We start from the raw sequence: 21,286 nt of genomic DNA, 5'->3' as shown, positions 1-21,286 counted from the left end.
GACACTGTACCAGCAAGCTTAGATGCTCTGTCTAAAGGATGTTTGTTCATGAAAGAAGGTCTAGAAAATCCAGCTTACGTTCTGTCCTGGTTATCCTGCTCTTGATTCAGAAGCTTTACTTATTTATTTATTTATTTTTTTGCCCCAATACCTCTGAAGATTCTGGTGAGCAAATCCAGATGGAAATGGGAGAAAAACAGAGAAAGAGAGAGAGATGGATTCCCTTTCATACATGAGTATGCATTGGGAGCATTTAAAAATGGAAAGGATTTTCCTGATGTGATATTTTTATGTTCCAAATCTGCTGTATCTAGAAAATTATTTGTGATAAACCCAATGAAGGCTGTATCTTTATGTGATGGCAAAATGGTTTCCAAAGGAAGTCTGGATGATGACTGCAAATTACTAGGGTGATGAGATACAGACTCTTAGATCTACCAGTTGCTGACATCACAGATGGGTAGCAAGATAGATCCCACTGAAACATAATCAAAATAGTTCTAAGAACCGTTTGTGCCGAACATAATGTTCACATGACATGCTGTAGCCCCCTATGTCCGTGTTTTCTGTTGTCTGATCACAGCAGATTGGAAATCACTGACAGAGATCCTGACCCACAGACGGATAATGGACACTCTTTTGGGTTCTAACCCATAAGCTCAAACTTAATGAAAAGAGAATCTAATTAGAGCATGTCTGTGTGTCAGGTGGATAACCCATATCAGACTTTGTCTCTAGAGACAGATAAATTTTTTTTTTTTTTTTTTTTCGGTATGCGGGCCTCTCACTGCTGTGGCCTCTCCCATTGCGGAGCACAGGCTCCGGACGCGCAGGCCCAGCGACCATGGCTCACGGGCCCAGCCGCTCCGCGGCATGTGGGATCCTGCCGGACCAGGGCACGAACCCGTGTCCCCTGCATCGGCAGGCAGACTCTCAACCACTGCGTCACCAGGGAAGCCCAAGAGACAGATCCATTTTTAAGCAGAAGAACAACAGGACCATATTTTCAATAGTTCTGTTTATAACAATTTGAAAATACTGTCTGTTCTCCTAGAGTGGTTGCCACCTGATATAAGAGCAGGACCCTCTGGGCTTTTCTTTGGCCTGCTTTGTTGAGGAAGCATGATGTTAGGTTGGGCAGACCAATCTAGTTGTCCTAATCCTGTGCATAGATGAAAGGGGGCATTTGAAAGACACCTGGTGTGGGTTTTCTCTTCCCTTGCTGGTGCAGTGATCATCAGATGAATTTTGTGAACTCCCATTACCAAAAGCTGGTGGTTCTGGGCTCAGGTCAGTTTGGTGCCTGTTGTGTTCTTGTCCCTCACTGTGTCCTAACTCTCTTTCATTGTAGAGAGCAAGCGAGACATCCTGTTCCTCTTTGATGGCTCAGCCAATCTCGTGGGCCAGTTTCCTGCCGTCCGCGACTTCCTCTACAAGGTCATCGATGAGCTGGATGTGAAACCTGACAGGACCCGGGTTGCGGTGGCTCAGTACAGCGACGATGTCAGGGTGGAGTCCCGTTTCGATGAGCACCAGAGCAAGCCCGAGATCCTGAATCTCGTGAAGAGAATGAAGATCAAGACGGGCAAAGCCCTCAACCTGGGCTACGCCCTGGACTACGCGCAGAGGTACATCTTTGTGAAGTCCACTGGAAGCCGGGTCGAGGATGGCGTGCTTCAGTTCCTGGTGCTGCTGGTGGCGGGAAGGTCATCCGATCGTGTGGACAGGCCAGCTCTCAACCTGAAACAGAGTGGGGTGGTGCCTTTCATCCTCCAGGCCAAGAACGCAGACCCTGCCGAGTTGGAACAGATAGTACCGTCCCCCGCCTTTATCCTGGCTGCGGAGTCACTTCCCAAGATTGGAGACCTTCAAGCACAGATCGTAAACCTCTTAAAATCGGTGCAAAATGGGGCGCCAACACCAGGTAAGGCATAGAACTTCTGATTGCTTCTGCAGCCCAGTTGTCCCATGCTTGAGTTGATGGTAGGCGGCTGGCTCCTGGTCTCTGGGTAGAAACCCTCCTTGGGCTTCCAAGAAAGATAGGTGATTTCTGCAGGAACAATGGAATATGGCTTTTCTTTCCCCGAGGTGACTCTCTAACTGCTCTCTAGGGCAAAACAGGAGAATCAGGGTGATTATTTTTAAGGACATTAAAATATTTTGTAATAAGATACATTATAAAGATTTAGCTATATCAGTGGTTAAAAATAATCCTTTTTTAAAAAAAACACAGTTTTTACTATCTATATAATAAAAACCATGTAACACGGTTACATTAGCGCTAAAACGGTCTTCATCTTCATATATTTCCCCGATTTCTTATTTTAAGTGGGTATCACTGTGTCATAATTCATTCTCTGCATTGATGAAAACCGTAAAGCATGAAGAGAGGCAGGCACATTGCCGTTATAAACGATGTATTAAAGTTTCTCAGTACTAATCTTTGTCACCATTTCATGCTTAACCACTTTGCATTTGGTGACAAAACTGCAGCAAAGAGAGTAATTAATTTCACATATAATCCCTTTGATTGAAAATAGAGAATCTAGAGCTTCTCTACATTGACTCTTGAGTACGTTCGCTGTGGGTTTTGGGTTGTAACCTGGACAGCTGGCTTACATTTTCCCCCATTGATCCGCTGTGACTTGCACTACATCATTCGAAACCTCTCATCTATAAAGTGCTGATGGTTGTGCAGACTCCGCCGGCCATATCTCTCTCCCTGCCCCCAACATTTCTTCTTGAGTACAACGTTGAAACTTAACAATACTGTTCAAACATGGAAAAGTTCTAAAATAAAAGGGCTATCTATATGTATTGGTGCATCAGTTTCCTAATCCTGCTTTAATAAATTATGATAAATTTAGTGGCTTAAAGCAAAATGAATTTACTATCTTAAGTTTTAGAGGTCAGAAATCCAAAACCTATTTTACTGGGCTAAAATTAAGGTGTCAACATGCTTGCTTTCCTTCTGGAGGTTCTGGCCGATTACCCACTTCCTCATCTTTTCCAGTGTCTAGGGGCTGCCTGCATCCTTGGTCCATGGCCCCCTCCTCCATCTTCAAAGCCAGCAGATCTTCAAAGCAGATCTCCTCGTATCTCTGGCCTCTTGTTTCCATCCTTACCTCTTCTCCCTCTAACTCTAATCCTCTTATCTCCCTTTTATAAGGACACGTGATTGATTACACTGGATCTACCTGGATAATCCAGGACAATCTTCCCATGCCTCTAATCCTTAATTTAATCACACCTGCAGATTTTCTTCCATATAAATTCCAGGGATTAGGAGTTGGATATCTTAGGAGTTATACGGTTCACCACAAATTGGTATGAAATTATCCCTATTGTGTCCCGTGTGAGTCACAGAGGCTGTGTTCCTCCTAGTTTCAGGTGAAAAGGATGTGGTGTTTCTGATTGACGGCTCCGAGGGTGTCAGGAATGGCTTCCCGCTGTTGAAAGAGTTTGTCCAGAGAGTGGTGGAGAGCCTGGACGTGGGTGCGGACCGGGTGCGCGTAGCTGTGGTGCAGTACAGCGACCGGACCAGGCCCGAGTTCTACCTGAATTCCTACATGGACCAGCAGAGCATCGTCGGTGCCATCCGCGGGCTGACCCTGCTGGGCGGGCCAACCCCCAACACCGGGGCCGCCTTGGACTTTGTCCTGAGGAACATCCTGATTGGTTCCGCCGGCAGCCGCATAGCAGAAGGGGTCCCCCAGCTCCTGATCGTCCTCACGGCCGACAGGTCTGGGGATGATGTGAGAGGCCCCTCGGTGGTCCTGAAGAGGGGAGGGGCCGTGCCCATCGGCGTCGGCATCGGGAACGCTGACATCACCGAGATGCAGACCATCTCCCTCATCCCGGACTTCGCAGTGGTCATTCCCACCTTCCGGCAGCTGGGGACCGTCCAACAGGTCATCTCTGAGAGAGTGACCCAGCTGAGCCGCGAGGAGCTGAGCAGGTTGCGGGCATCTGTGGTCCCTCCAACGACCCCGGGTAAGGAGCGGATTCTTTGGCTCTTCATTCCTTGAAATATCTGGGGCTACTTGTTTGGACTGTGGGTTCCAAAGTATTCTCAGTTTTATTTCCTCAGCTGTAGGGAGTGAAAACCAGAGTTACGCGAAGAATCAGGAACCACGTGGGCTCGGTGCCAGAAATGGCTTGGGGAGATGCTAAGATTCATATTTTTGGCCAAATTCAAGTCTCAAAGATGGGCGTAGCCTTGGCTTTCAGCTCAGACCCCTAATTCTGCATAAAGGCTCTGTATAGCTAACCAAAGAGAGACGCCATCTAATGGATGGTTCCAGTTCAATGCCGGGTCCAGGCTTCCCCTGGTCGGTCGGTCCAGCTGGCAGCCTCCTGTGATCAAGGAGGGAGTTTGACCACAGGTGGTCTATCAAGCTGGAGCACAGTCTCTGAAATATTGTTATTTCCAGAGCCAATGTGTGAAGATTGCTTTTGAATTTGCTTGGTGCAGAGAAGTAAGTGTCTTAACTGGCAGGAAGGCCACCTGGCTGTTACGACCTCGGCTTATTCTAGTTCCTCCTTCCTGTTCCCCTTTCCTAGGCCTGATACAATGAACTGGAAAGTGGAGGGAACCTTACTTGCTCAGAATGAAGGGGGCTCAGATAGACCCACCCTTCCAAAAATGCCCACAGAGGGCCTGCCCTCCCTGGACACTTGGGTGGGGAGGGCACAGTGGTGAACGGGCACATGCATCCTTGCTCCTGTGTGGTTCACATTCTACAGAACCATCCACATCAAGGCTTGGGGAGGGGAAAATAGGAAGGGCTTGTGGGGAAGGGGGAGGGAAGAGTAAAAGCAAGTGAGAGAAAAGTCGATGCCGGACACAGTGCTTTTTGGGTGGGTGAGGGAGGAGGGGTGACTGGCACGGCTCTGCAGAGAGGGATCGCTTCCCCTCGCTGGTGTCCACGCAGAGTGCAGCACGCCCTGCAAGCCTTCCCTGGAATGTTCTAGAGGGCTTGCCATCAGATAAATTTGGGAAGGCAGTGGGATAAATGAAGTGAGGGTCTTTTTGGTTTTGGTTTTGCCCTAATTGATATGTTTTGTGTATCCCCAGTACAATAAGGGAACACAACATTTCCAAAACTTGTTTGGCTGCAGCAGTCCTTTTTCTTTTCCTTTTTTTTTTTTTTAGTTTTTACTTTATACTGGAGTCTAGTTGATTTACAATGCTGTGTTTGTTTCAGGTGTGCAGCAAAGTGATTCAGTTATACATGTACTTATATCTATTATTTTAAAAATTCTTTTCCCATTTAGGTTATTACAGAATACTGAGTAGAGTTCCCTGTGCTATACAGTAGGTGCTTGTTGGTTATCTGTTCTAAGTATAGTAGCGTGTCTATGTCAATCCCAAACTCCCAGTTATCCGCCCCCCCATCTTTTTAATGGTGCATTGGAGGTACTGGTACTCCCAAGAAGGCACTGTGGAAATGCTGTCATCGTGTGTGTGCAGCTTACTTATACACAAGCCTATGTTTCTACAACAGTACGACTCCTGGTCCATCGGCTCTCCCGCTCTTCAAGATGACTGTTTTCTACCTTCTCCTTCTCCTGCTTCTTCTACACTTCTCCTCCCTCAGCTTACTCTGAGCTGGTGATCTTGATTCCCATTTCACTGAGAAAATATAAGTAAATCAAAAAAGACCTTCCAGAAGCCGTACTCAGTCTGTCCCAGCATCAGTGTCCATGTCTCGGCTTCCCTCCCGTTACTTGGATGAACTGTCCCTGCTTCGCTGGGCAGCCTCACCGCTTCCCTACTCAAGGGTGTCACCTGCAACTCTCCTTCTCTCTCCTGCATCATCAGTTCTCTGACGTACTGGGTGATTCCTTTCACGCTACAAACGCAATGCCTTTTCTTTTCTCGTAAAAACTCTCCCTTGATGCCCATCTCCCCCCTGCAGGAGTGCTCCAGGCTCCTTTATAAAGTGTTGCTGTCTACAATTCTTCTCTGAACACACCCTAACCTGTTGTTTGCTCTCCCTGCTCCACAGAAAGTGCTCCGGTCAAGGTCCCTCCACCTGGCATATCCCAGTAGTCAGTTGTCAGGCACTGTCCCACTTGACCTGTGAGTGTCATCCGTCACAGGTTCTATCCCCTCCTTCCCGAAACCCCATCCCCACTCGGTCTAGACCTGGCTCCTGTGTGTCTAGGTTCTTCCTCCTGCTGACTTACTTTTCCCTGCCCTCTGCTGGTTCCTCCTCTTCTCTCTGACTTGTAATCACTGAAATGCCCAGGACTCTCTCCTGGGACTGGTATTCTCACTCAAACAGTCTGAATTAGGGTAGCTTACCGGTCAGGTGGCAATTCTGTGACAAATTGGGAGGCTGTTCATTAACACTAAGAATTTGGTGTCAATGAAGCTGAAGTCCTATGATAACGTTTGATTCACAGGTGTTGGCGGCAAGAGGGATGTGGTCTTTCTCATCGATGGGTCCCAAAGCGCCAGCCCCGAGTTTCAGTACATCCGTACCCTCATCGAGAGGCTGGTTGACTACTTGGATGTGGGCTTCGACATGACCCGGGTGGCGGTCATCCAGTTCAGCGAGGACCCCAGGGTGGAGTTCCTGCTGAACGCCCACTCCAGCAAGGACGAGGTGCAGAACGCGGTGAGGCGGCTGCGGCCCAAAGGCGGGCGGCAGATCAACATTGGGGGCGCCCTGGAGTATGTGTCAAGGAATATCTTCAAGAGGCCTCTGGGGAGCCGGATTGAAGAGGGTGTCCCTCAGTTCCTGGTCCTCATTTCTTCCGGGAAGTCTGACGATGAGGTAGATGAACCGGCAGTAGAGCTCAAGCAATTTGGCGTGGCGCCACTTACAATCGCAAGGAACGCAGATCAGGAGCAGTTGGTGAAGATCTCCCTGAGCCCTGAATACGTGTTCTCAGTGAGCACCTTCCGGGAGCTGCCCAGCCTGGAGCAGAAACTGCTGACACCCATCACAACCCTAACCTCCGAGCAGGTTCAGCAGCTCCTGGCCAGCACGCGCTACCCTCCTCCAGGTAAGACTGGGCGTTTCTTGTTCTTTGTTGTGTCTTCTCAAAAAAATATAAAAAATAATAGACTCTAAGGCCATGCTGCTCACAAGTAAAATTAAAATAACGGGACACCTGAGGTTGAACCAGCTGGGTCTCTTGCTTGTGGCAGGGAGGAAGGACACACACGCTGGTGAACTACAGGGCATCTCGGCGAGAGGGTGTTAGGAAGGGCTTATGATAGGATTGGAACTCATCATAGATGATATTGTGGAAGGCTTGAGGAAATGGGACTTTGCCCCGGATCGAATGCTGTCAAGAAGGAGTAATTTTATGATTGGATATCTTACCAAATCTCACGGCTAAAGCTGAAATTGATACAGAAGCAGTGGTCACGCCTATGATGCAGGATGGGGAGTGTCTGGTGATTTTTGTTTTCTTTTTGTCAGTGTTCAGATATGATCAGAGTGTGGCTGTCTCTGATACTGATGTTCTGTGAAATCTTTTATGTGCCACTGGAGAATCCAAGTCCTGCCTGTGTATGCCTGGCCAGCTTTTCTCTTTCTCAAGATAAATGGTTCAATTTCATGACCTGCTCAGCTTTTGCTGTGCTATGTTTCCACTATAAGTAGCCAGTGATTTATGAGGCAAATGTTGAATTTGTTGAGAGGCAAGATATGAGCTACTTAATAAGTGGCATCCAAGAAGTACCTAGAATTCTAATTAATAGGAAGCCATGGTTCATCTTTCCTAGGACTTTGATTGATTTTATAATTAAAAATGGATTCATGCAAAGAAAATAGGGGCCTAATAGTGAAAATAAAAACTTTGTATAAATGCTAGAGATATGTGAGAAAAAGAAATACTATGAATCAAACACCAGGAACGATGGTGTGGCCTGCTGGAGTGAGTTGGGATTCTCCGGGCTGTCACTAGCTAAGTGGTGGCCTTGGATGAAGTGAGGGCCTTTGTCCTCAGCTATCTCTCTTTTCTTGCACAACAAAGATGTTGATCCTGGTGATCTCAATCCCTTCTGGTAGTAACAGTTCATGATTCCTGGTAACCCAGGATTCGTTTCTAATTTTTGAAATGAGTTGTAACCCAGACCCCAAAGCCAAATTAAATTCGAGTAAACTCAGAAAGAGAAAGTTTTGGAGAACTTAAAATATTTCAAGAAGCAGAAATTGTTTTGATGCAAAAGGCCCAATTTGTAATGATTGATTAAAAAAAACCCAAGAGATAAACACATGCACATCAGCTTATAATTTTATGTTAATTGATATTATGGTGCAACATCGAGCAAAGTTCAGAAATGAAACCAGATGCGTGCCAGTTTTGTACTAAGTTTTTCTTTTTCTTTTTTCCTTTTCATCCACAGCCGTGGAGAGTGATGCTGCAGACATCGTCTTCCTAATCGACAGCTCTGACAGTGTGAGGCCGGACGGCATTGCACACATCCGGGACTTTGTTAGCAGGATCGTGAGGAGACTTAACATTGGCCCTAATAAAGTGAGAATCGGGGTCGTGCAGTTCAGCAATGATGTCTTCCCAGAGTTTTACCTGAAGACCTATAAATCCCAGGCCAATGTGCTGGATGCCATACGTCGCCTGAGGTTCAAAGGGGGGTCTCCGCTGAACACTGGCAAAGCTCTGGAATTCGTGGCAAGGAATTTCTTTGTCAAGTCTGCCGGGAGCCGGATAGAAGATGGGGTGCCCCAACACCTGGTTCTGTTTCTGGGTGGCAAATCCCAGGACGATGTTTCCAGGTATTCCCAGGTGATAAGCTCCTCGGGGATTGTGAGTTTAGGGATAGGAGACCGAAACATTGACAGAATGGAGCTGCAGACCATCACCAACGACTCCAGACTAGTCTTCACGGTTCGGGAGTTCAGAGAGCTCCCCAACATAGAAGAAAGAGTCATGAACTCCTTTGGACCCTCCAAGGTCACCCCTGCACCTCCGGGAGTGGACACGCCCTCTCCCTCACGGCCAGGTATGAGCTGTGGTACCCGTGCCTACAGAGCAGGACACCAATTATTTTTTTTAATTGAAAAAAAGCAATTAGCATTCATTTTAATAATTTTCTTCTCTCAAGGTTGTGGCTGCCATACGATTAGAAACTAAATACGGGAAAAATAATTGAGTTGAAATTGTAGGAGGAATAGAAGGAAACGCATCTCAGAAAGCATATGGTCATTGATTCTTCCATGAGTTTCCATGAGGCTAATCGTAGCCCCATTGAAAGGTTCTATAAAAGTGCATTGAGGGTTAGCCACAGACTCATTGGCTCTCAGAATAAAATGGCATCTTTGAAGTTGTTCAATCCACGCCCCTCCGAACATGATTGGAAGTCAGCCTCTCTCCTAGGTGGGGTCATGGTCCCGTCAACCTTCTTTCCTTGGACAGGTATCGTTGGGAATTTAGAGCTGTCCACCTTTAGCTTTGACCTCATGCTCCTGGGTCTGACCTTTGGGGCTGCCAAGGGCAAACTGAGTCCCTCCACCAACCCACGTCTTTCTTAGCTCCTACCCCAGGTGATAGCCCCTCAGACATCTGGAGCAAATGATTAGGGTTGGTTTTCCATGGGGCATCTGCACTACACTTAGCTCTTTCACGTCTTCCTTCTGTGCTGGTGGTGGAACATCTCACACTGCTCCGGATTCCCCTTCTCTCTACTCCAGTCTTGATCCCTTGATTGGAATTAGGGAATTGTCTCCAAATGTCATTGAGTTTCACAGGCTCCAACAAAGCTCTCAGCATGCTGGCTGGTGATCCTCCAAAGGTGCACGGAGTCTGCTTCCCATTTTCCAATCTGTTTCTCCCAGCCCTCCCTTTCTCTGCCTCTAGCACACCTCCCTCAACTCCTTCCAGACACTATCATTTATTTTTGACCAGGAGGAAAGTGTGTAGTGGCATTTCCTAAAACCCCTGATATCATGGACTGTTGAATCCATGGCGTAATCTCATTTTGCACAGGATATCTGGGGCTCAGTTCTGCTGAGTTTTCACATCTCCTTTCCTTTTGTTTAGGTGATTTATCATTTATCACCTAAACATGTTTTGAGAACTGTGAATTCAGGAACTCTAGAGGCGTGGAATAGAGCCCAAGCTGTCCACTGTGCATGAATTACAGGAATGCCTTATTTTAATCATCTTACATTTTGTGTTTTTGTTCTGGATACAGAAACCAAATTTCTCCTTATTTTTTTCATTGTAATCATCTTTAGAGACAAAGAAAGCAGACATCGTGTTCCTGTTGGATGGTTCCATCAATTTCCGGAGGGACAGTTTCCAGGAAGTGCTCCATTTCGTGTCTGAAATTGTGGACACGGTTTATGAAGGGGGAGACTCCATCCAAGTGGGGCTGGTCCAGTACAACTCTGACCCCACTGACGAATTCTTCCTGAAGGACTTTTCCACCAAGCAGCAGATTATTGATGCCATCAACAAGGTGGTCTACAAAGGGGGGAGGCACGCAAACACCAAGGTGGGCCTGGAGCACCTGCGGCTGAATCACTTCGTGCCAGAGGCAGGCAGTCGCCTGGATCAGAGAGTCCCGCAGATTGCCTTTGTGATCACCGGAGGAAGGTCGGTGGAGGATGCCCAGGAGGCGAGCCTGGCGCTCACCCAGAGAGGCGTCAAAGTGTTCGCGGTGGGCGTGAAGAACATCGACTCAGAGGAGGTTGGGAAGATTGCGTCCAACAGTGCCACGGCGTTCCGAGTGGGGAACGTCCAGGAGCTGTCGGAATTGAGCGAGCAGGTTTTGGAAACCCTGCATGACGCGATGCATGAAACCTTATGTCCTGGTGTGCCTGATGTTTCCAAAGGTAATGCCCTTTAGGTGCATATTTTCAACAATGTCCTGTCGATGTTGGTGCGTTACCTGTTTACCCAGCTCCCCAGCGCTGGCCTCTGGGTTCCTATAGCATCTGGTGTGTCAGGCATTGACTTACATCCACGTGGGTTGGGTCCTGGTTGTCACCTACCACTGTGATCGGATGTGGTTTCAGGATAGGAGTGGATGTCTGTCTTTTCTTGCTCTTACCAGATTTACTCCCCACCCCCTACTCTTTAATCCCCTAAATAATTCAGACTGATTGATGCCTGTTTCAGTTTGTAGGTTTATTAGATCAATTATTTGAGATCAGAGGGTTTGCGTTCTCAAGTGTGTTTAGTCTAAAGCACAAACTCGGGATGCATTTAGATAGACACTGACTGTATACCATGCCAAAGTTGATTAATATCAGCAAAGCAAACATACTGGACGGCCAACAATTTTGGCTCCGAAGAGTCAGCCTGAGTTTTCCCAGTGAGACAGGCAGATCTAATTGCTTCTCAGAGCTCATACACAGAAGGTCCCATTTTGCACTTGAGCGTGGTGTCCTGGTCCACGTCCCGAGCTGTGCCTGTAGGTTGAACACATCTCGGCAGCTCGACTTCGAGCTCATGGCCTGCTTTTCCCTTTGCAGTCTGTAACCTGGATGTGATTCTGGGCTTTGATGGTTCAAGAGATCAGAACATATTTGTGGCTCAGAGGAGCTTTGAGTCCAAGATGGACACCATCCTGAATAGAATCAGCCAGATGCAAAGAATCAGCTGCAGCGGCAGCCAGCTGCCCATGGTGCGGGTGTCCGTGGTGGCCAACACGCCCTCAGGCCCCGTGGAGGCCTTTGACTTTGCTGAGTACCAGCCAGAGCTGTTTGAGAAGTTCCAGAACATGCGCACCCAGCACCCCTACGTCCTCACTGCGGACACGCTGAAGCTCTACCAGAACAAGTTCCAGCAGGCCTCGCCAGACAGTGTGAAGGTGAGGACGGCTGCCTCGTTTCCGCTTCCTGTGCCTTCTCCGGGTTTTACTGGGCAGGGGCAAACCTTGATGCCTGGAAGCCCCCTCCCCAAACCGTTCTTCTATAGATGCTCTTCATGTTTAACGGGGTTGGCGGTGCCTGTATGTAAGAGTCCTTTATTAACAACTGAGCTGAAATGGAATATCTTCTTCTAGTTTTGCTAAAGCTCTAAAAAAAATCTTGGAGGGCTTCCCTGGTGGCGCAGTGGTTGAGAGTCCGCCTGCCGATGCAGGGGACACGGGTTCGCGCCCCGGTCCGGGAAGATCCCACATGCCGCGGAGCGGCTGGGCCCGTGAGCCATGGCCGCTGGGCCTGCGAGTCCGGAGCCTGTGCTCCGCAACGGGAGGGGCCACAATAGTGAGAGGCCCGCGTACCGCAAAACAAAAACAAAAACAAAAACTTGGAAATCAGTAATTAAGCTTGAATGCATTGAATTTGTGAGTATTCATGTTTAATCAAAATCCGGCCCATTAAATGCATTACGTTCTCTATTTGTATTTACTTTTATCTCTCTCTTTCTCTGTATTGGTTCATACACGCACACACACACACACACACACACACACACACACAGTTTGCTAGGGCTGCCATAACAAAGTTCCGCAGGTTGGGTGGCTTAAACAACAGGAATTTATTCTCTCACAGTCCTGGAGGTTGGAAGTCTGAGATCAGAGGGGCGTCGGGGTTGTTTTTCTGGAAGTCTCTCAACTTGGCTTGGAAATGGCGTCTTCTCCTTGTGTCTCCATGGGGGTTTCCCTCTGTGCGTGTCTGTGTCCCAATCGCCTCATCTTAGAAGGACACCAGTCGTATTGGATGAAGACCCGCTCTAATGACCTCAGGCAACTTAACTGCCTCTTTGAAAGTCCTACTACCAGACACGGTCACACTCTGAGGCACTGAGGGTTATGGGACTTCAAAATATGACGTTTGGAGCCTACAGCACAGGCACACAAGCACACACGCATGCATGTGCACGCCCACACATACGCGTGATTTCTCGAAACTACATCCCCTAAATAAGAGAATGAGATAAACTTTTTATTTCCGTTGTTGACTGTGCTTTTTAATGAATCAAGTCCTACCCTCTGCCCATTTATTTTATATCTCATTTATGGCACAGTATCAAGCTGTGAACATGGGCTGATTGTTTCTCAACCTTGGCCCCCAGTTTCCCCTGCTGCAAGGTGGAGGCTTTGAACTGGTTAATCCTCCTCTCAAGGGTCTGTGGTGTTTCTTTTACTTTTGGCTGGCGCTTGACGTATCTTTTATCTTCAGGTGGTCATTCATTTTACTGATGGGGTGGATGGAGATCTGGCTGATTTACAAAGAGCATCGGAGCAACTCCGACAAGAAGGTGGGTTCTGGGGCTTTCTATGGGAGAAGTAAACCTGGGTGAGGCAGGCACACTGCTGGGCTGGAGAGAAACGAATCCACTAAGGGACCCTCTGGGAGAGCGGCTTCTCTTGGGGGACACCTCATCCCAGTATTTTGGCCCTCTGTCGCCTGCCTGGGGCTACAGGATGGGGCAGCAAGGATCCCATACTTACACAGACAGCTCTGTTACCAAGTCCTGGCACAGAACCCATGGGGTCTCAGGCTCATTCCTGTGGTAGAACATCTAGAAAGCATGATGCTTTTGTAAAAGAACATGAAGTTTTGATTCATTTGGCTGTATTATATAAACTAGGAATTCATTTTACAGCAAAAAATCTTGCTGTATTTTCCGTTTGCAGTGATCACAGCTCAAAAATACTCCAATGTTAAGGAAAGATACACTTTCACATAAAATTTGGAAAGCATGCTTTCCAAATTTAAGGTGACTTGTTTGCAATGATACCTGTTATCAGATGTCCTATTTGACTGTTTATCTGCTTTGGAATTTGGTAGCACTGGCTATCAAAAAAGTGGATGCCACCACAAGAGGTTTAAGAAGAGTCTGTTGAAGCATAAGTTATCATAAGAATGTTCTATTTATTAGCTTGCTTTTCCAGAGCAATGGAGATGAGACTGCTATCATCTGATTATGGAGATGTGGGATTTCACTTCTTCCCACAGCATACCTGTGTTACATAAGACCAGAGCTTGAGAATTTATGTATGAATAAACTTCGTGGTGTTGTTCCCTAGAGTTACATTAATCCATTTACTTACCGACAAATCAGAAACAATTGCTCAGAGGAGCCCAGAGTTCCAGTATTTCAGCTCTTCGGAGCAGCTAATTAGTGTGATTAAGCATGTTTCAGTTAAAGGCCAAATTTTATACTGAAGTTTTCTCTAAAAAATAAAAGAGAGTCAGGAGGAAAAGTGCTGTGGCTCTTGAATGGCTAGGTGAGGCTTCTTAAGTGTACCTGAACCCCCAGGCGTCCGAGCTCTGATCTTCGTGGGCCTTGAACGTGTCTCCAACTTGGAGCAGCTGATGCAGCTGGAGTTTGGGCGAGGATTCATGTACAGCCGGCCCCTGAGACTGAACTTGCTGGACCTAGACTATGAACTAGCAGAGCAACTTGTGAGTGTTTTATGTATCTACACACAAACTGATTTAGATAGCACAATATTGGGCATCTCAGGAGAACGCAGTCTGTCATCACCAGGCAAATGGAGGAGAGACCGCTGGGTGGGCAATTTAACTCATGTAATTCACTTGGGACCTACTTTGTTGCCATAACATGAGTCCTGGAAACGGAGCAATCTGAGAACTGGAAAGATGGCCACCCGGGCGTGGGTGTTGAGGCAGCTGTCGCCTTAGAGTTTCCTCTGCTCCCTTTAAAGAGACTTCTTTTCATTTATAAGATTGTTGAGAAGCCATAACATTGAGATTGACCCTTCCCTCTGTAAACAGGAAACAGGGAAAACAAGAATATGCAGGAAACGAAGGGCCATTTCTGGGTGGAAAGGGGCTTCCGTTGCCTTCTCTTCTAGTTTCCTTTGGAGCAAATGAGGGCGCCCCACGAGGCTTCCTAATCCTCTTGGGTTCAGCCTCTCAGCAGGTGGGGTTAACTCCTGGGTTTGGGGGTGAGGCTGGGGGCTTTTGGGACATGAGGGGGCTGAGCGTTCAACTCAGAGGTTCTTTGGCGGAGGCAGCGGTGCCCTATGGGACGAGCTGACTCCCTCCTGCCCTCCGACCTTCTTCCCAGGGCTGCAATTCGGATTTTTTTATTGAGTGGAAGGAAGTTGAGTTAATTGACAAACCTAGGACATGGGAGAAAGTGAAAACTCTAGGAAATTCACAGCAAGCAAAGGCCTTGACCGTCATGAGTTTAGCAGGTTGAAATGTACTTTGGGTGTGCGCTTTCCCGCATAAGGCCAGGGGCTGGGATGGGAAGGAATGTCCAGGGTGTCGGATGGGTGCTGGAGTCATTGGTGACTGGCAGTGCGGTGCTTGTGGCTCAGAGACAGGCATCCCGCCCCGCAGCTGCTCCCAGGCCTCCTCCAGGCTGGCGCCATATTCCGTGACTCTGACCAGGGTTCTGGGGAAGGGCATATGGTCTCTTCTCTGAAACCACCTTGCATCCTGGCTGTCTGCAATGGTTTGTCAGATTTTGCTTTCTGGAGCTTAAAAATATGTGAGCTATACTTAACATCTGAAGCTTGAATATCTATGTTGGAAACTTCTAGAAATAAGGCCCAGCCTGAGGTGACATTGTGAATAAGATGCATTATCTTTGGTGGTTCTTCAGAGTCCATTTGTGACCCTCTATTACCCACCAATGGCTAAGCCTTCAAGGGAGTGCCGTAAGAGGTGACTTTATCTCTTGCTGTGGATGCCACGGTCCTCAGATGGCACATTTATGCCTTTCTTCTAGACATTTATTGAGATCTGAACTTCGTTTTTTGTCTTGGTAGGACAACATTGCCGAGAAAGCCTGCTGTGGGGTTCCCTGCAAGTGCTCTGGACAAAGAGGAGACCGAGGGCCCATTGGCAGCATTGGGCCAAAGGTATGGTGGTTTTACCCTTTTCTTACGCCTGAGACTAGATTTCAGGGCCGTCATTACTTTGGCTGGGGAATTTCTCTGCTATGATGGTGAGGAGATGGAAAAGGGAGGAGAAGGAACTAGCCGTGCTGTAGGACAGATCTGAGGTGCAGACCTTGTCCCTGTGTCTACTCCCTTCTCCCTTTCCACTGGGTTCTTTTATGCATTGCTTCTTCATTTTATAAAATTATGTTAAGACCAGTGGCATCACTGACTGGCAGTCTCACTAGGACGGCCAGCGGGGATTCTTCACATTTGCCTCTAAGTTACAGGAAATGCACAGGATTTCTTGGGAGATCAAGAGCCTTAAAGATCCTGATAGAGCAACTGCACTGAAATAATGAGTAGGAAACCGCCACGTTCCAGGGACACCGAAAGCACCGCTCTACCAAATGAAGGGGGGTGAAGAGATGCTTAAGTAGGAAACAGAGAAAACCACAGCATTTAACCAAGGTAACGATTTACTTCGTTCTAGGGTATTCCTGGAGAAGATGGCTATCGAGGTTATCCTGGTGACGAGGGTGGACCTGTAAGTAAAGGTTGTTTTATTCCTTAAATCTTTATTCCCTCCTTGTTCTTTACATGTTGGGATTAAGTAGTGGGGTTCCTCATCTGTTCTGTTTCCAGTCTCTTCCACCAGAAAAAAATTACTTTCTAACTTTCTTAACAACTTGACTCAGATTTCTACACTACGGAGACTAGTCTGAGAATCAGAGGATGACACACGTGGGTATAGGAAGTGCAGGTTTTTACGGGCTCCATCTCAGAGGGAGGGACGAAATGGCTTCTGAGACAGAGGACCACTGAGGATGGCAAACCCAGCATCTTCCCAATTCAGACACCCAGGCAGAGATGAGACGCACCTGGGCCCGGGGTGCAGGGGAAGCCCAGCCAGCATTTAGCGGTGACGCCCTTCGACGGCGGCCTCCCAGAGGGCGGTTGCCGGTATGGGTTATCAGTCACCAAGGGGTCCATTTGGGGGTGGGTAGAGCCTGAAGCAGGGCCTTCGGGAAGCAGAATCCTGCCCAGAAGTGGTTTGAGAACTTTGAGACACTAGAACAAGGCCCAGCCCCGGGATGGGGAGAGAGGGCCCCAGCGGGAGGAGTTGAAGCCCCCAAGGTCCCGTCCAGCAGTGCCGGGTGTCAGGGCTGAGCCTGGACCCCATAGAAGAGCTGGGAGCCCAGGACCATGGCCAGCAGCCAGCCTGAGGGTTCTCCACGGGGCCCAGCCTCCACCCAGACCCAGTACCCTGAGGCCTGCTTACCCTCCGCCCACCAGGAGGTGCCCTCTGTGCTGCAGACACTCCCAGACCCCACTCCCTCCAGGGGAGGGAACTGCAGGTTCAAGGCCCTGTGCAGAGGTCGGCCTGCGGGGGCCGCGGGCGGGGATGCTGGAGGCCCCACCTGGCACATCAGCCCGCCAGCCAGTGGACTGCTTCCTCATGCACGCCTTTCACAGGGCTCCCTACTCAGTGGAGACACGTGACAAGAAGCTCCCACTTGCAAAATGCCTCTGTTTCTCCTGACAGGGTGAGCGCGGCCCGCCTGGTGTCAACGGCACTCAAGGTTTCCAGGGCTGCCCCGGGCAGAGAGGCATAAAGGTACGGTGGCCCCCACGTGTGGGGGGGGGACCAGCGGGGAGAGGGCGGTCAGTGGCGCGTGCAGAAGGGGGCCACTTTCTCCAGCACCTCCTGGGGAAGGCAGATGCCTGCCCCGGCTTCTCCGCTCAGCGCTGGCAGCCAGAGGCCTCTCACGGAGGCAGCCCAGGGTCTGGCGGGTTCAGGAGCGCACACCGTGCCGGGAAGGGAGCCCGAGGTTGGAGAAACAGTTTCGTATGGCAATGTGAAGCAGTCAGGACACGCTGATGAGGACAGACAGAATGTGGGCCAGGGCAGAGAGAAGGCTGGTGCCCGGCAGCTTCAGCCCCTGGACCTGGGAGGAGTGAGGGAAGTGGAGGGGGGCAGAGACAGAGGGAAAGGACTCATGTGCTGGAAGGCTCTGTGTGTGAAATACTTGGAGTCAAGGGCTGATGAACTTTCTCCTCAATTTGCTGCAGTTTGAGAGACAGGCCACTGCAATGTTATAAAGGGGCCTCCTCGGAGCCCCTGTCCCTGGCCTTCAGGGCCCAGCCCTCCTGCCCAGAGAGCCAACACTACGCAAGTGCTCAGGTCCGGGCAAGTTAGTTTTATGATCCCCTCGTGATAGAGAGAGAGCTAGCCAAACAGATGAATCTCTAACACTGAATTTTCAGACACTGACTTTTTTTTAACATAAATTTATTTTACTGATTTTATTTTTGGCTGCGTTGGGTTTTTGCTGCTGTGCGCGGGCTTTTCTCTTGTTGTGGTTCACGGGGCTACTCTTCGTTGCGGTGCGCGGGCTTCTCACTGTGGTGGCTTCTCTCATTGCAGAGCACGGGCTCTAGGCACGCATGCTTCAGTAGTTGTGGCACACGGGCTCAGTAGTTGTGACTCGCAGGCTCTAGAGCTCAGGCTCAGTAGTTGTGGTGCACGGGCTTAGTTGCTCCGCGGCGTGTGGGATCTTCCTGGACCAGGGATCGAACCCGTGTCCCCTGCATTGGCAGGCAGATTCTTAACCAGTGAGCCAGAGGGAAGCCCCAGACACTGACTTTTAAGTTGGGGACGGGGACGGGGGAGCCCTTAGCCTATTCTAGCCTATTCTATTCAGCCTCCGGGAAGGAGCTGATGTTTCCTCTTTCCCTTCCCTTTTAGGGCTCTCGTGGATTCCCAGGAGAGAAGGTACTTAAGCTTGCTTTTCTTTTTATAGTTAAAACTTTCCCAGTGTTTTGCCATATTTTACACTCACCTGTGTGTCTTGTCCCCTCACAGGGTGAATTAGGAGAAATTGGACTGGATGGTCTTGACGGTGAAGACGTAAGTGATTTTGCACTCTAAGTGCAAATTGCTTTTGGTCCTGAAGATTCCAGTGACTAACACCTCAGTCTGTGGTAGAAATTGTGCCAGGAATGACATTTTATCATTGTCTTTGGCAGGGAGACAAAGGATTGCCTGGTATTTCTGGAGAGAAAGGGAATCCAGGAAGAAGGGTAAGTATATTTCTGCAGTGTTACTGTCATGGAAAAACTATCAACATTTCACTTAGGGATTATTTCTTTTACTTGTGTATGTTAAGACCGCTTCCTCCAGGCAGCCTTCCCTGACCTCTTCCTGGGGTGCATCCTTGGCATCTCCTATGTCCCTTGTCAGCTGTGACGTATTTACATTATATTTTCTTGTTTGGAGAGTATGTCCCATTGGGCAAGGACTGAGTGTGTTTTGTTGAAATAAATCCTAGCGCCTGGCACAGAGTGGGTCCCCTGTAAATACTTGTGGGTTACCTGAAGTATCCGGAAATAATTTTACCTTCATGGCGAATGAGTAAATGGTAAATGCTGAAACACTGTTCTTTTTAAGATTTGTGATTGGAAGAACGCAATTTTGAGAGTGAGATAAATATGTGAAACTCATCTAATTCTCAGTCTCTGCTTGTGGTTTTCATTTAGGGTGACAAAGGACCCAAAGGAGACAAAGGAGAAAGAGGGGATGTTGGGATCAGAGGTGACCCGGTAAGGGGAAATCCTTGTCACCGATTTGAGACTTGAGTCCGGGGAAGGGCTTTGTGGGGAGAAGTGTGTTGAAAGGAAGAATTTTACTCTTGAAATTGCTTTAAAACATGTTGGCAAAATATGTGGTTTGCCCTTTTCTTAGAATTTTGGGGTGGCTGGAGATGTCTTTGCTCTCTCGCCGCAAAGATAAGTCTTTGCAAAGCCTCTTATGCGAAGACCCGAGAAGTTTCCCTAAAATGTGGTCTCAGCACACTTTAAGTTCACTTTAGGAAAAGGGAAGAGTTTGTAGCTTTTCTTGCTTTATGGGTCTATAAAACCTGTCAACAAGTGACCATCGCTGGGCCAGCCTCTTCTGGTCCAGACCAGGACAAGGCAAGAGTGAGCCTGGCCACCATCCTCCCGGGGCGAGGAAGAGCCATCTCCCCCCGTTTGGGGCTCAGAGTGCTTGCTGACCCCACGGCAGGCTCCATCAGGGTGAGATGGGCGTTATCTGGATGGGATGTGGCCAGAGCGACTGGCATTCAGACCACCACTAAGATTTTCCTGGTCACTGACCCAGCAGCAGTGGCTTTCCCTGCACACGTGGCTTATTCTCCGACCTGTTCTCTTTTCAGGGTAACTCAGGACAGGACAGCCAGCAGAGAGGACCCAAAGGAGAAACCGGAGACATCGGCCCCATGGTACAGCACTCTGTGTACCTAGACTCCCCCTGTGCCGAGAGCCCGAGAAACTAAACTCAGGCTGGGTCGCTGCCAGCCCCGGAGGCCACGACGTGGTCTTTAAGGCTGTGCATGTACAAGGCTGAGGTTGGGAGCAGAAAGTCCCGGAAGCCGGTGCGCACACTCGCAGAGGGGTCTCCAAGAGGAACAGAAACAGCCCCTCCCGAGAGGGGCTTCCTCTCGGCAGAGTTGTGCCCCACAGATATTTCCAGAAAGTGCTCATCAAGCCTAAGCCTCGAGGGGGGCAGAGCGCACCTGGGTCTAAGGCACCCCCAGAGTGCGCGACTGGCCTTGTGTGTAGCCATTCCTTTTCCCCAGCGTCTTGTGTGATATTTGAGTTACAAGTTCTTCTTTGCAGACGAGAATCTTACGTTAATTTTCTTTCCCATGACAGGGTCTCCCCGGGACAGATGGGGTGTCCGGCGGGCCCGGAGAACCCGGGAAAAGCGTGAGTGCCTCCTGGGGTTTGCGGGGGCTCTGTGGTGATATGTACTTAACTCTGCTAGACACTCTTTGAGGCAGAGCTGCTCAGCAACTTTTTATTTAGGGAATTTAAGGCGATTTCGGAAACCATCGTCCCCATGCGTTGCTGCCTCTGCAGACCTTTCATTCTTACCATTCACTCTGGACTCCCCCAGGCTGCTGCCCTCCCCTTCCAAAACGTACTGAATAGACACTTTTAAAAGTGGTATCTTTGCTGCTTTCGAATATTCGGCCGGGCTTTATCCCACTGAATGTTTAAAAAAAATCTAAACAGAAACACAAATACAGAGGGAGTGAGGAGATAAAGGGCGGGGAGGCTGACGGGGTGTATATTTGTTTTGTGTGATAGTTGTTTTTCTCGTACTGCTGTAACTCCAGCAGTGAAACCAGAGTCAATTTTCTAGTGAATTGCGTCTCGCAATTGCTTTTTCAAGACGTTTCAGAAATGCCTGTTGTCAATTGCTCAGTGCATGCCTCGTCTTGGAGCCTTGTTGAAGAATTGCTGAAGCCAAACGGAGGTGAATGATCTTTGGGAAGCTGTTTGAGTGCTTCCAGGGCCCAGGGTTACACAGAGCTCAGGCCTCCTAGCTGGGAGACGATGTGTCTGGAAGTCTGTAAATTCTCACGGCTATTTCAGGGCGCTGGTGGGTGCCTGAGAAAGGTGTCTGCTCAGCATCTGGCTGGGGATGCG

The 21,286-nt window shown here is 48.8% G+C and overlaps 1 protein-coding gene across 10 annotated transcripts in view; it reads left to right on the top strand.

Annotated features, from left to right (window-relative positions):
* Positions 1 to 21,286, top strand: part of COL6A3 (collagen type VI alpha 3 chain) — an 86,271-nt gene that overhangs the window by 30,654 nt on the left and 34,331 nt on the right. For all 10 annotated transcript variants that reach the window (XM_007114090.4, XM_007114092.4, XM_007114091.4 and 7 more), the window contains 17 exons: positions 1,352 to 1,924; positions 3,385 to 3,993; positions 6,412 to 7,017; positions 8,369 to 8,983; positions 10,218 to 10,817; positions 11,460 to 11,797; positions 13,113 to 13,191; positions 14,197 to 14,342; positions 15,680 to 15,772; positions 16,284 to 16,337; positions 17,337 to 17,408; positions 18,540 to 18,566; positions 18,657 to 18,701; positions 18,821 to 18,874; positions 19,331 to 19,393; positions 20,008 to 20,073; positions 20,507 to 20,560. In XM_007114090.4, the coding sequence (XP_007114152.2) occupies positions 1,352 to 1,924; positions 3,385 to 3,993; positions 6,412 to 7,017; positions 8,369 to 8,983; positions 10,218 to 10,817; positions 11,460 to 11,797; positions 13,113 to 13,191; positions 14,197 to 14,342; positions 15,680 to 15,772; positions 16,284 to 16,337; positions 17,337 to 17,408; positions 18,540 to 18,566; positions 18,657 to 18,701; positions 18,821 to 18,874; positions 19,331 to 19,393; positions 20,008 to 20,073; positions 20,507 to 20,560 (4,094 nt within the window). The remainder of the gene's footprint in view (positions 1 to 1,351; positions 1,925 to 3,384; positions 3,994 to 6,411; positions 7,018 to 8,368; positions 8,984 to 10,217; positions 10,818 to 11,459; positions 11,798 to 13,112; positions 13,192 to 14,196; positions 14,343 to 15,679; positions 15,773 to 16,283; positions 16,338 to 17,336; positions 17,409 to 18,539; positions 18,567 to 18,656; positions 18,702 to 18,820; positions 18,875 to 19,330; positions 19,394 to 20,007; positions 20,074 to 20,506; positions 20,561 to 21,286) is intronic.

This window comes from Physeter macrocephalus, chromosome 2 (genome assembly GCF_002837175.3).
Source record: "Physeter macrocephalus isolate SW-GA chromosome 2, ASM283717v5, whole genome shotgun sequence".
Classification (NCBI taxonomy): domain Eukaryota; kingdom Metazoa; phylum Chordata; class Mammalia; order Artiodactyla; family Physeteridae; genus Physeter; species Physeter macrocephalus.
This window is presented reverse-complemented; position numbering and strand designations above follow the sequence as displayed.